General features: G+C 31.4%; 1 protein-coding gene across 1 annotated transcript in view; it reads left to right on the top strand.

Annotated features, from left to right (window-relative positions):
- The window catches only part of LOC143054232 (uncharacterized), a 50,737-nt gene that overhangs the window by 14,629 nt on the left and 22,045 nt on the right, over positions 1-14,063 (top strand). The window contains exon 4 of the mRNA XM_076227160.1: positions 5,793-6,044. Coding sequence (XP_076083275.1) covers positions 5,793-6,044 — 252 coding nt within the window. The remainder of the gene's footprint in view (positions 1-5,792; positions 6,045-14,063) is intronic.

Below are 14,063 nucleotides of genomic sequence, written 5' to 3'. Positions count from 1 at the left end.
AGTTTGTGATATCGAAAACCCTGGTGTAATAATTTTTCAGTAATACATCAATTTCTCTCGCTAAAATCTAATACGTTGTTACATACACGAGTGAATCGTACAAGTTGAGATATATAAACACCATAAGATGGTGACTAGGGAACGTCACCATCTTACAATGGATATTTAATGATAGGAAATGAAAATTCTTTTATCATAAATTGTTGTATTAAGCTTCCCGTTTATGATATAGATATCAAGATCGAGGAAGGGCAGTGGTCATAGTTAGTATTAGCTTTATTCAAATTTAGTTCAACAGGATACATTTCTTTAGTATACATACTGAAGTCGTCATTATTGAGAGCCAATGTATCATTCATATATCTAAAAGTATTGTTAAATTTTTGTATCAGATAGTACATATTTTTGTTTAGGGGCCAGCTGAATCCCGCTTCAGGGTGCGAGACATTCTCGCTGTGTTGAAGACCCATTGGTGGCATTGTGCTGTTTTCTGCTCTTTGGTCGGGTTGTTGTATTTTTGAAACATTCCCCATTTCCATTCTCAATTTTATTGTATTGCTGTCTTCTGTGTATATTCAATAGTTATGTTGTTTCTCCATTTACAATCTTGTAATTCATTTTAATAAAAAAAAATATTGTAATCGTATATAATAATGACAAAGCAGTGAGCAAGTGTATTTCTAATATTTTCATAATTATTATCAAAAATACTAGTAATATATTTTGTTTAGAAAGACAATAATATTGTATTTTTTACCAATGAACAACTAATATCTTACGACCACAAGTTGATTATAAAAAAAACCCAACAGGTCTGAAACCGTATAAATCTACCAGGAATTAGAAAAATAGGGTGTCCTATCATAAAGTAAATAGTAAAAAGAACATAAGCAAATAAATATCTTAATAAATACAAAAGAATAATGAAACATAAAAAGATTCATAAATATATATGACCTTATACAATTATCCATATAGCTAAAGTTGTCCAAATCTGCTTTAAAAATACATGTAGAACTGTCAGAATATGGTGTAGTGAAAACTATTTTAAGTTATATCAGCACAGACCAAAACTAAAAGCTTCTGTCAGAAACTATTTGTAAAGATATCAGAAGAACTGTTCGACATACTGTTCTAGGACAGTTTATCAGACAGGTAATGACAGGTTTTAAGAAAGGTTAGACCGGATCCTATCTGTCATCATGTATATTGATATATAATACATTGTCGAATGGAAAATGTCATATTATTTAATAGTAAAATTGAGAATGGAAATGGGGAATGTGTCAAAGAGACAACAACCCGACCAAATAAAAAACAACAGCAGAGGGTCACCAACAGGTCTTCAATGTAGCGAGAAATTCCCGCACCCAGAGGCGTCCTTCAGCTGGCCCCTAAACAAATATATACTAGTTCAGTGATAATGAACGCCATACTGATTTCCAAATTGTACACAAGAAACCAAAATCAAAATAATACAAGACTAACAAAGGCCAGAGGCTCCTGACTTGGGACAGGCGCAAAAATGCGGCGGGGTTAAACATGTTTGTGAGATCTCAGCCCTCCCCCTATACCTCTAACCAATGTAGAAAAGTAAACGCATAACAATACGCACATTAAAATTCAGTTCAAGAGAAGTCCGAGTCTGATGTCAGAAGATGTAACCAAAGAAAATAAACAAAATGACAATAATACATAAATAACAACAGACTACTAGCAGTTAACTGACATGCCAGCTCCAGACTTCAATTAAACTGACTGAAAGATTATGATTTCATCATATGAACATCAGGCACAATCCTTCCCGTTAGGGGTTTAGTATCATACCATCATAACATATATGAGAAGAACATAACCCGTGTCATGCCAATAACTGTTTTTAGAATAAATGTGTTTAGTTCCGATGCAAAGACCTTATCAGTGACTCAATATTAACGCCAAAATATGCAATCTTTAATGACTTGACAACAGTATCGTAATTATATCCTTTCTTAATAAGTCTATTCAAAGGTTTTGTAAGTTTCTGAGGTCAATACTGACACCTTTGTGCTTTATAAAGAATATTTCCATAAAAAATTGGATGTGAAATACCTGAACGTATTAGAAGTCTGCATGTTGAGCTATATTTACGAATGATGTCTTTATACCGATGATAAAATTTAGTAAATGTTTTGACTAGTTTGTGATATCGAAAACCGTGGTGTAATAATTTTTTAGTAATACATAAATTTCTCTCGTTAAAATCTAAAACATTGTTACATACACGAGCGAATCGTACAAGTTGAGATATATAAACACCTTAAGATGGTGACAAGGGAACGTCACCATCTAAAAACGGATAATTAACGATAGGAAATGAAAAATCATCCCTTTTATCATAAATTTTAGTATTCAGCTTTCCATTAGTGATATAGATATCAAGATCGAGAAAAGGGTAGTGGCCATTGTTAGTATTAGCTTTATTTAAAGTAAGTTCAACATGATAAATTTCATTAATATACATACTGAAGTCGTCATTATTGAGAGCCAAAATATCATCCAAATATCTAAAAGTATTATTAAATTTATTTATCAGATGTTGTTTCGATGGGTCTTTGCTTATTTTTGTCATAAATTGTAACTCATAACAATACAAAAACAGGTCCGCAATAAGTGGTGCACAGTTAGTCCCCATTGGAATTCCGATAATCTGACGATATACGGAATCCCAAAAGCGAACAAAAATGTTATCTAGTAAAAATTCAAGGGCATATATAGTATCAAAGCATGTCCAATTAACATAGTTTTTTTGTTTATTGCTACTAAAAAATGACCTAAAAGAGTTTGAACATATATATTCACATTCTAATTTTTTGAATGCCCATTTAATTAGGTGTGTGAATTTTTTCTTAATGAGAATGTGAGGCAATGTGGTATACAGGGTAGAAAAATCAAAACTTTGAACAGATTCAAAATCACCAATATAAGCATGCAATTTATCAAGTACCTCCAACGAGTTCTTGACACTCCAAAAGTAATTTATTCCACTATTTTCGAAGGCCTTATTTGAACAATTTATTATCAGGTTTTTAATTGTACCAAGTGTGCTGGTAAGAAGAATTGACAATTTAGTAGTTGAACAATGGCTTGAAGACGAAATAAATCTATATTTGTAAGGGGTTTTGTGTAGCTTCGGAAGCCAATACATAGTTGGGACTTTCATTGTATTTGGCTCTGCTTGTAAAGCGGTGGCTAAAAGTTTATGTTTGTTACAGATTTCGTTTTCTGAAAATGGAGTCAGTTGGAATGTTGGTGAATTGGTGATTTCCTTTTTCAGAACCTCAATGTAAAATTTACGTCAAACAATAATAATATTATTAGCAGCTTTATCGGCCGGGACAAAAACAAATTCCTTGGCTAGTTCTTTAAGTTTATGTTTGATACGAGAAATAGGTTTATTGTGATTATTGTTTATAGTAAAATGTTCTTTAAAATGTTGAATACGTATATCAACTATCTTCATTACTGAATTAAAAAAAGAGTCCAAAGATTTTTTGTCAGCTTTTTCCCGTTTATCCATTTCATACAGTAAGTATGGAGTGAGTCGTGGATGATATTACGACACTCATTCCAATTAATAATTGACGGGGGACGATATTTAGGTCCTTTACTGAGGAATGATTTTAACTCTCGGTCTTGAACGATGTTACGATCTCCTGTTATAACATGGGAAATGGGTCCATAAATATATTCGGAATTACTGCAATTACATGAAGTAGGTGTATTTTCACTGATATTAACATCTTTACACAATTGACTATAATTAAACACAAATTTCCGGGTAGATTTCTTGTAAATATAACAAATAAGAGGTAGCTGAGTATTGTCAAAATATCCAGGAATTTGTTGTTTAACAGAATGGTCGTTAAATATACCGGCAATATTTACAAAATCAAAGCCTTTATTGACATACTTAATTTTAATAAAATGTTTTTTATGATCTTCAGGGCGATCAATTTTGGGAAATAATTTAGAATAACAATATGCCATAATAATTTGAACAATTTCATACTTAGGACTGTTATATGAAATTGTGTTGCAGTCCTCCAAAATTTTATTTAACTTATTAACCGGTAACGAACAGAGTTTTTTTAACAGATAATGTCTGCCGTTGTTTTTTGAAATAGAAATTAGGTCCGAAATATTGGTATGATTGGCCCGAACTTTTTTTTGATTGCGATTTGTTCTACGACCGTGAGAACGTTTTTTACGAATAGTTTTAGAAACTATATCCAAAATGTTAACGGAATTGGTTCTAGATATATTACCAATTCCCATGATATTATCATTTAGACCGAGAGGGTAAACTGTCTGTAATTTTTTAATCCAATTTAATTCAATTATTTTCCGTGATCGTACAAACTTTGAATGCGATTCACCAGGCTGCTTATTTACTACTTCTAAAGGTTGAACTGCTAAATATTTAAAAGGATGGTTGTGCTTCTTAAGGTGTTGGTAAATGATACTTTTGAATTTATTGGGTCTTTTAAAACGATACAGATGTTCTTGAGTGCGTTCAGATAAATATCGTCCAGTTTCTCCTACGTACTGAATACCACACCCCGGTTTGTTTCATGTGAGTAAATAAATAATACTGTTTGTTTTTCAAGTTATATCAGTTTCAAAATTTAAAGAAAGTGTGCGACCATTAAACGTGGACCTTACCGTATTGTTGGTGGAAAGACGGGGACATGTAAGTCATTTTTTGGCATGACACTTATCGATAGAAGGGTAACCACGATTTTTATTGTTAAAAATGTTAGCGATTGTAGTATTTTTAGATAACCGATTTTGAAGATTGAGACGTGTAGATACCCTTTGAACAAGTTTAGTATTTAGTAATTTTCCATTTCTAAGCTTCATAATTGTTTTGTTAGTGAATTATATAATAAAGGAACAAAGATTGGCGTCCAGAATATGAACCAGCATACAATAATTTAAGTTATATAAAATGGATAAATTTTTTCGGCTAAAAATGTCAAACGCTATCAGTATTAATTACCCGAAAAAGATAGGGTATATCAGGGTAGTAGTATATTTTTTGACATTATTCAAACGAAACTTTCAACAAATTGTACAGCTGTCCCAAGTCCTAAGGATTTCATTTGATAACAAAGTTACCATAATAAATTACTAGTTTCATTATCAAACCCGCAGATATGCGTTTGAACATTTTGTTTAAAATATTACTTCTTGTAGGGTTTTTTTTTCAGATCGGGCTTAAAAAATGGTTCTATACATTGTACCTATAACTTGAAGAAGCATTGCAATTGCATCTCAGACGCAACAATCCCGGTCATAATTACATTCGGTAACTCTCCATGTTACTGGTTTAATTAGGATCATGTTTATTTACTAGTTACCCGTGTAACATAATTTTTCTGAACTGAAATTAAGAACATATTCAATAATAAATAAGAAAAAAAAGATATTTCGCGGTATTGGGAGGTAAAAGATACAATGTATAAAGAAATAGTTACAATTAATTAATATATGTAGCCCGTCCGTTTTCATTCATAAAACGATTGGATGTTTAACGTGCTAGTTTACAAGGTAACAGTCCGCAGGAAGCAATGTCACCTTATCCGAACACATTATTCTGACTTCGAGTCGACCTCAAATTGTAAGAAAGCTACAGCATGTTTCCTTTATATATTGAATTTTAGTATTTAAGCAGGTCCAACTTAAAAAAGAACTGATGGGTGTACACAGTCACTATTTATTCAATTTCTCAATCCATTGTCAATTTTCAGAATCCATTTTGACCAAACTCGGCCAGTTAAATAGTGATGACTTCAAGAGTCTTGTTTCTCTCGGAACATTTGCTTCTTACGAGAACAGGGTATATTTGGCTGGACCTTGTAATATTGGAAAATCGTCGCTAGCAAGTATTTTGATTGGTGAGGATATTCCAAAACAATGGTTTTCAACTGATGGACTAATTATTCATTTTGGTAGAAATGGCATCGATTTAAAACAAAAAAAGATGATTCCTTTGACAAAGGGTATGTATTATAAATGTTTTACATTTTTAGGCCCCAGCTTTAGCTAATAGGGACATTTCCGTCTGTCTATATGTCCCTCCGTCCGTCTGTCTGTCCGTACAATGTCTCATATTCCGTTCTCTTACTTTATAGTTTGCCTCAACCAAATGTTATGATATTGCTGGAATTTCAAGTATTAATTTGAGCCCGCAACCACAGTAGTACGTTACAAAATGTCAACAATACAACACTTTATGCTAACTAGTTTTCCACAAATTTTGGCTTATCGGTCAACGTTAAAGGGTTAAGGCTCTAATCTGGCAATATGTGTTTCTTTGCAAAAAAAATGATGAAATGTAGCCTTTCAAATGATCAGTTAAGGTAAACAAACAACTGTTTTCTGACTTATTTTGTTTCTTTGCTTTTTGCTTTAAAGATATCAGACCACCAATTCAAAATCCCTGTCTATTCCATCGATTCAAAATCAATATCTATTCAAGTTCAACCATTTTTTCAAGTTTCACATCTTTTTTAATACATGCATTTTTACTTTAGTTTTAATTTCATTAAAACCAGGTATAGACCATATTGAACATATTTCCCCTTTCTACATGCCAACTTTCAACCATTATGCAAAGTCTTGTTATGAAATTTGGCAGTTCAGAAGGCAGTTTCTACTTAAAAAATATCGCCTGGTTTTCTGGAAATTTTAAATAAGTATACTATGGAGCGCATTAACTCCCTCATTGTTATGCCCCCGGGACAAAATATCGATAGGCATATTATTTTACACCTGTCCGTCCGTATATCCGTTCATGTGACAGCGAAACAATTTCAAGTTGTTTGCCAACATCACTGTTAGCCGTATATGGCACAACTTTTTGTAATTTGAGTCCTCAATGCGCTTCAACTTTGTACCTGTTTGGCTTTGTAACTATTTTGATCTGAGCGTCACTGATGAGTCTATTGTAGACGAAACGCGCGTCTGTCATAATAAATTATAAGCCTGGTACCTTTGATTACTATTTGTCAAATCCAAAATATATGGAACTATACTCATGCTTATGGCAGATCAGAAAGGGGTGAATTGTCCATATCTAGTTGAATGCAAACTTTGGCTCAAAATGTTCCAAATATATTTCTCTTTCACCAAAAGTTTCATTTCTGCAAGTTAGTTGGTTAGTTTAAATAAACAATTACATCAAAAGCAGTATTTTTTGTCAGGGAAGAACTGCTTTTACATATGTTCTATATTGGAGTGGATAATTGGTGATCTGACAACCCATTTTGACGAAAATGGTCAGATGACTACTTATAGGAGTTACGACCTTCAGATTACTTTTTTTTGTGATCTGGCTATACTCTGGAATACTATAAAGATTGACGACAATTGATCAGTAAACAAGATCCATGATTAAGTCATCATGGCCAAAATCGTTAGTTGACCACATAGGTATCTTTATACTGATTCAATAAATATATGTTCTCTATAACCTTCATCTGAACTAAGGGGGATGATTTGCTATATCCGATTTAGAAATTGTCACTTCTGCATGTTCTGGTCTTATATAAAAGCTCTATTAAAACTGATTCCAAAACCATATGGTTTCTTAAAACTTTTGACTGAAATAAGGGAGATAAATTGCTACATCCTGTTAAGGAGAGATCATTTCCGGATTGATATGATAGCTTTATTCACACTGATTTCCAAAAAATATATAGTTTCTATATACTTTTCCTGAAACAAAGGAGAAAATTCCTGTTTATAAAAAATATACAATACTTATATTACTCCCAGCTTAACGAAGATATTAAACACATACTTATACATACAAAAAAGTGTCAAAATGGCTATTTCTAGTTAACTGACTGTCACTCCCGGTTGATATTGATCAAAGTCATATATCTTTTTTAAAAAGACCGAAATTAATCTATTATGTACCAATATGAAGTTATCATCAACTAACCTTACATTTTACAATATATGAGGTGATAACTCATATACAATTTTCATCATTTTGCTCGGGACCGAATGTACCAATGATGTAATTGCTAAAATTAATATTTAAAATTGGAGTTATTTTCCTTTGCCCATAATTGGAGTTGAATCAACTACAATTATGGACAAAGGATGATAACTCCAATTTTAATTCTTACTTAAGTTGCCTCAACCAAATGTTTTGAAACTTATACAAAATACTTATTACCACAAAATTCAGTTAAAGTACAAATTTAGGTAGCGTCACTTTTATCGTTCTTGACTTATATTCCTTTATAATGTTGTAATGAAGCGTGGGCATCATCCATTTATTTTTCAATACTATATGCAATAGGTCAATTATATTTGGTGTATGCGAATATTTTACGATGTACATGTCAGTCTGGTAGGTTTAATTTGACCTTGACATCATTTTCACGGTTCATTGCTCAGTGTTAATTTTTTTGTTTTTGGTCTGTTTTTCTAACTATAAGCTATAGGTCAACTAAATCATGTATATTAGGTGTATGGAATGATTGTAAGGTGTATATGTCTGTCTGGCAGGTATCATCTGACCTTGAACTCATTTTCATGGTTTATTGGTCAATGTTAATTTTCATGGTAAAAATTGTTTCTTAGATACTACATTGTATAAGCAATAGGTCAACTATATTTAATGCACAAATTGATTGTAATGTGTACATATCTGTCTGGCATGGTTAATCTGACCTTAATCTCGTTTTCATGGTTCATTGGTCAATGTTAAAGTTTCTTGGTTTGTGTGTTTCTTGAAACTATAAGCAATAGGTCAACTCATACTAGTATATTGAATGATTGTAAGGTGTACATGTATTTCCTGTTTGGTTTATCTGGATCATGTTAAGTTTATGTGATACTTAAAGTAAGCATTATATTCATATATATATGGACTATCAACATAAATGCAATGATCAGTAAAGCAGGCGAAACATATCAGCATGTGCTTGTTATATTTATAATGTTATGACATTGTCAACATCGTCGTTGTTATCGTCGTTCGAAGTCATTTGAATTCCAGACAATAACTTTAGAATGAGTGTATGGATCTCTATGAAATTGTACCACAAGGTTCCCAACAACTAAAGGAAGGTTATGATAGATGTTGGGAGGTTTATGTCTTAACGGTTAGATATATGGGGCTTAAAAGGGGACATGAACAAGTATTTTTCTTGTTTCAGGACAATAACTTATATATAAGTGTTTGGATCTCTATATAATTGTACCACAAGGTTCCATACCCCGAGAAATGTTGGGAGTATGGGTTAGGACCAAAAAGGGAAAACAAACTAGGATCTTTTTTATTTCTGGGCAATATCTTTAGTATAAGTCTCTAGATCTTTAAAAATTTGTACCACAAGGTCTTAAACCATAAAAGAGAGTTTGGACTGATTCTGGGGGCTATGACTCTCCGTTTAGAAAAAAGAGGCAAACAACAGTAATGTTATAATACTTTGTATAATTGCTTTTTTTTAACCAATTTCAATGTGGTTTAATTCAAAGTGTTGAATTCTTGGGGTTCTTCAATATGCTGAATCTATCTTCGTATAAAGACTTTAGATGTTGGGCCCGTTTTTTGAATTTGTCCATATTAGGGTCTAAAGTGTCCAAAATTAAATTATTGTAGTTCGTTGATGTACTTACAAAAAATAATGTAATCTAACGATGTATTTAGATTTTTTATTTGGGGGCTCGTTTCACATTAAGTCTAAAGGGTCCAAAATTTAATTTTCTTTGATTTGAAATAAGATTGAATTCTTGGGATTTTGGATTTTTTTAGCAGTTTTTTAATTGTTAATTTTAGCAATTCAATTCAAGGGGTTCATTGATATGCTGAATCTAAACATGTATTTAGATGTTTTAAATTAGGGCCCAGTTTTCAAGTTGTTCAAAATCGGGGTCCAAAATTGATATTTCTTTGATTTCATCAAAAAGTGAATAAATATGCCTAGGGTTATTTGTTATGCTGAATCTAACTGTGTTTTTAGATTATAGATTTTGAGCCCTGTTATCCAATTGGTTCGCATTGAGGTTCAAAACGTCCACAATTGAACTGTTTGATTTAATCAAAAAGGGAATATATAAGGTTCTTTCAGATGCTGATCCTTACCATGTATTTAGATTTTTGAAAGTGTACCATAATAGGTAAATGTCCAATTTCATTAGTTTAAGTTCTTTTACCACGTTTATTCTGTGTCATAAACTATGCTATGTAAAATTTATAATCACAATCCAAATTCAGAACTGTATTGCACAATCGATAGATATTGAAAGAAGAGTCATAGTTAAAAATTGATTTAGCATAAAATCTAATTTTAGAGAAGAAATGTATGCATGAATATAGTTATACATGCTATAAAGACTGTGTATATTTACACCAAACAGTTTTCATTTTAAACTGACAAAATAGATTTTGCAAATTCCCTACAAATTTCAAAGTTAATTGTTTTGAAACATGTCACAAATTCTTGTAAAGTCACTTTTGAAAAATCATTTTCTTAAAGAGATTTGACATTTATTATATTAAAATGATTACAATTTTTGATATCACAAGGATATTAAGAAAATAATAATAAGTTTGTGTTCAAAATGATTCACTTCATCAACAGTTTTAATAAATAAAATGATTTGCATTTGCTTGTTTTAGAAAGAAAAACTATTCCAATTTCATTCTAAAAGCAAATATTGAAATTGCTGACCATAAGCATTTTTTTTAATTTGACATCAAATATTGAAAAATGAAAAATGCTCTAACGTGACTTGAAATGTTGAAAATTAAAATGTGCAGAGCATTTATCATTTTGACATTATAAATTGAAAAATTTAAGATGCCCTAACGTAGAGCATTTTTCATTTTACTTTGTAATATTAAATTTAAAAAAATGATCCAACCTGCATAATTTTTTTAATTTTTAATGAGTAGAATGAAATGAAATTTGTCTCAATATTTGTGTTTTAAATTTTCAAATTGTCGACACTATTTTTTAAATGTATCACTGTTTTTTTTTGGTTTTTTCCCCCTTTTTTTAAGCAAAATGTCTTGAAGAACTTTTTATTGATGTACACGCCTGCACTGTGTGTGGTATCAACTTATTTTAAACATGAGTTAGTATATTGAAAAGTACAGTTATAATCACAAAGATGTGAACTTTTATTAATTAGTTTACCCACAAAACACACACGACTTTATACCTACATGTGTCTGGAACATGCCAAATGTCCTTTTATATGTATATATGATTAACATTGAGAATGGAAATGGCGAACGCTTAACAGAGACAACAACCAGATCAAAGAGCAGAAAAGAGCTCAATGCCACCAATTGGTCTTCAAAACAACAACAAAAATCCAGCACCTGGAGGCGGGCTTCATACAAGTGGCTCCTTAAAAAATCTGTACTTGTTTAGTGATAATGGAAGTCACACTAAAATCCAAAACATAAGAATTTAATGAATTAAAATTGAAAAACAAACAAGTAGGACTAACAAACGCTGGTTTCTGCTCTTTGGTCGGGTTGTTGTCTTTTTGCACAGTCCCCATTTCCATTCTCAATGTTATCATATACTGTGAACGTACTTTTATTCCTGGGGAACTTATTTTCGTGGTTTTCTCGGAAGGCTTTATTCACGACTTTAAGCGTCCAACGAAATAAAACAACTGTTGTCCAAATCATGGCATTGAAACGAAGCTGGGTTTGAGTATATGGAGACGGGAATATAAATCTAGAGAAAAATAAACAAACATATGTATGAAGTAGCTTATGCAGTGACGTAGCACTAGTGTAGCATACACTTGTTCAACTTCAGATGGAATATTAATCTTAAAATTACATAAATTGAACAACTTTTAAGCTTTTTTTATTCTAATGAAAAATCTTGATGTGAAAGGTAAAAGTCAGTCTTCCGGTGAAGATATACGATTATGAAGTGTTAATTTTATGTCCTCATATTCTCAAGAAAACAAAACCAAACTAGACTTGCATTTCATTTCATCGGTATTATTTCAAGGTAAATTTATAGCGATATATGCAACCTTTTTATTTAAATGACATGATTATTTATGGCCTAATTTTTTTAATACCTTTGCTGAGCAATAATTAGTTGATCATTCCATCTCCAGTTAATTAGTGTCAACAGTTTTAAGTACATGTGTGCAACCATTAAAATGTTCACTTTGCAGTTTTCTTCAATAAGATTAATCAACTTATTTCTGAAAGCAATTATTTTAATGAAAAACTGATGAATGTTGTTAGAAAGAAAGACAAACATGAGAGCGAAAATGAACACCATATGAATATTTAAAGAATATTTGTTTATAAATGCTTCATCCGATTTTTTTTCTTTAAAAAAACTAAAATCAACGAATTTATGAACTAACGAACATATAACTTTTGCTCAATCCACAATCTCAAAAATTGAAACGCACGAATTGAAGAACTTTCACAGTATAATCGGATATTTGACATGTTCCCCACACATGTAAGTATACAGTTGTGTGTTCTGCGGGTAAAGTGCGTCATAATAATTCACATATTTTAGGTCATTACCGTACTTTTTAGTATACTACTCATGTTCGGAATAAGTTGAAACCACACCACACACAGTGCATACGTATACATCATCAACAAATTCTTCAAGATATTTTGCTAAAAACAAGGGAAAAAACAAAAAACAGTGATACATTTAAAATTAGTGTCAAAAATTTGAAAATTTAAAACACCTATATTGAAGCAAATTTCATTTCGTTCTACTCAAAACAAAAATTAAAAAATGATGCATATCAGATAAATAAATTTTCGGAATGCTGTATAAATATTTTTCTCTAGTTCTTCGTCAATTTATCTCTTTCTGCACCCATTGTATAAAAAAATCAATCAACGTGTGTTTCGTTTGATCTCATTACTTCATTGGTTAAAATCCGATTATGACGTCGAATTTTTTTGCTTTCCTCTGAAATTCCTATTGTGACGGCATATAAAAGGCGATCATGCCTGATGACGTCACATAGAAAAAACACATCTTTCCGATCATTTGAAAAGAAGGAATAAGTTTGCCTGCATAATGTTAGAAAATCATTAGAGAAACAGGTTCCACCACCAAATCTCGTGTAATACGATATTTATCCACTCTCGACAGTTAAATTTTAAATATTTAAAACGCTCGGGAAAGCCTCGCGTTTTAAATTTGAAAATTCAACTGTCTCGAGTGGATAAATATCGTATTACACTCGATGCAGTGGTAGAATCTATATTTATCCAGCAAATCACTTTAAAAACTTTACTTATATTATCCATCAATTAATAGATAAATAAAATTATCAGTGAACTTGGTGATGTTGAATCTAACCGTGTGTTTAGATTTTAAATACTGGAACATCATTAGAAAGTCCAATTTCAAATGATTTAGTTCTTTGACAACATTAATTCTGTTTCAGAAACCTTTTCTGTGTCAAGTATTATAAATCACAATTAAAAATTAGAACTGTGTTATGCTTGAATGTAGTGTCCATACTGTGGTTTTGAACTCTGCTGTTTTATCGAGCTGGTCCAAGGACACAGTTATCGTTCTTTGGTTTTCGACGAATATAGTCCCTAGTGTGAACAGTGTATAACTTGCATGTTTTATTTGATACACTTTCCAAAATTATTTCTTGAAATTTAATGGATGAAAAATTAAGTAGGGAGTGTAATTACATGTTAAAAAAATTTCGGTTATGAATCTTTATGTTAAGTAGTGAATTGGTGCAGTTGAAAAAGGTCAAATTTTATCACGTCTGAAGAAGTCAAACTGAATTTTACACCCCCTTTACACAGAATTGTCAATAATTTGAGTTAGAGCTGGTAGAAGTTTCTATAAATTTGATAATATTTGTCTCACTAGTAGTACACTACACTGTAAAAAATCTTTTTGCGAAAAAGCAGGTGCTATTTTTTAATTTGAATTTATTGTCTTAAAAATGCACTACGAAATAACTGTGTTCTCGGGCAAGTTGTTCCCTGCAGAACATTTTTAGATGTTACTGTATGC

Source organism: Mytilus galloprovincialis, chromosome 12 (genome assembly GCF_965363235.1).
Source record: "Mytilus galloprovincialis chromosome 12, xbMytGall1.hap1.1, whole genome shotgun sequence".
NCBI classification, from domain to species: Eukaryota; Metazoa; Mollusca; class Bivalvia; order Mytilida; family Mytilidae; genus Mytilus; species Mytilus galloprovincialis.
This window is presented reverse-complemented; position numbering and strand designations above follow the sequence as displayed.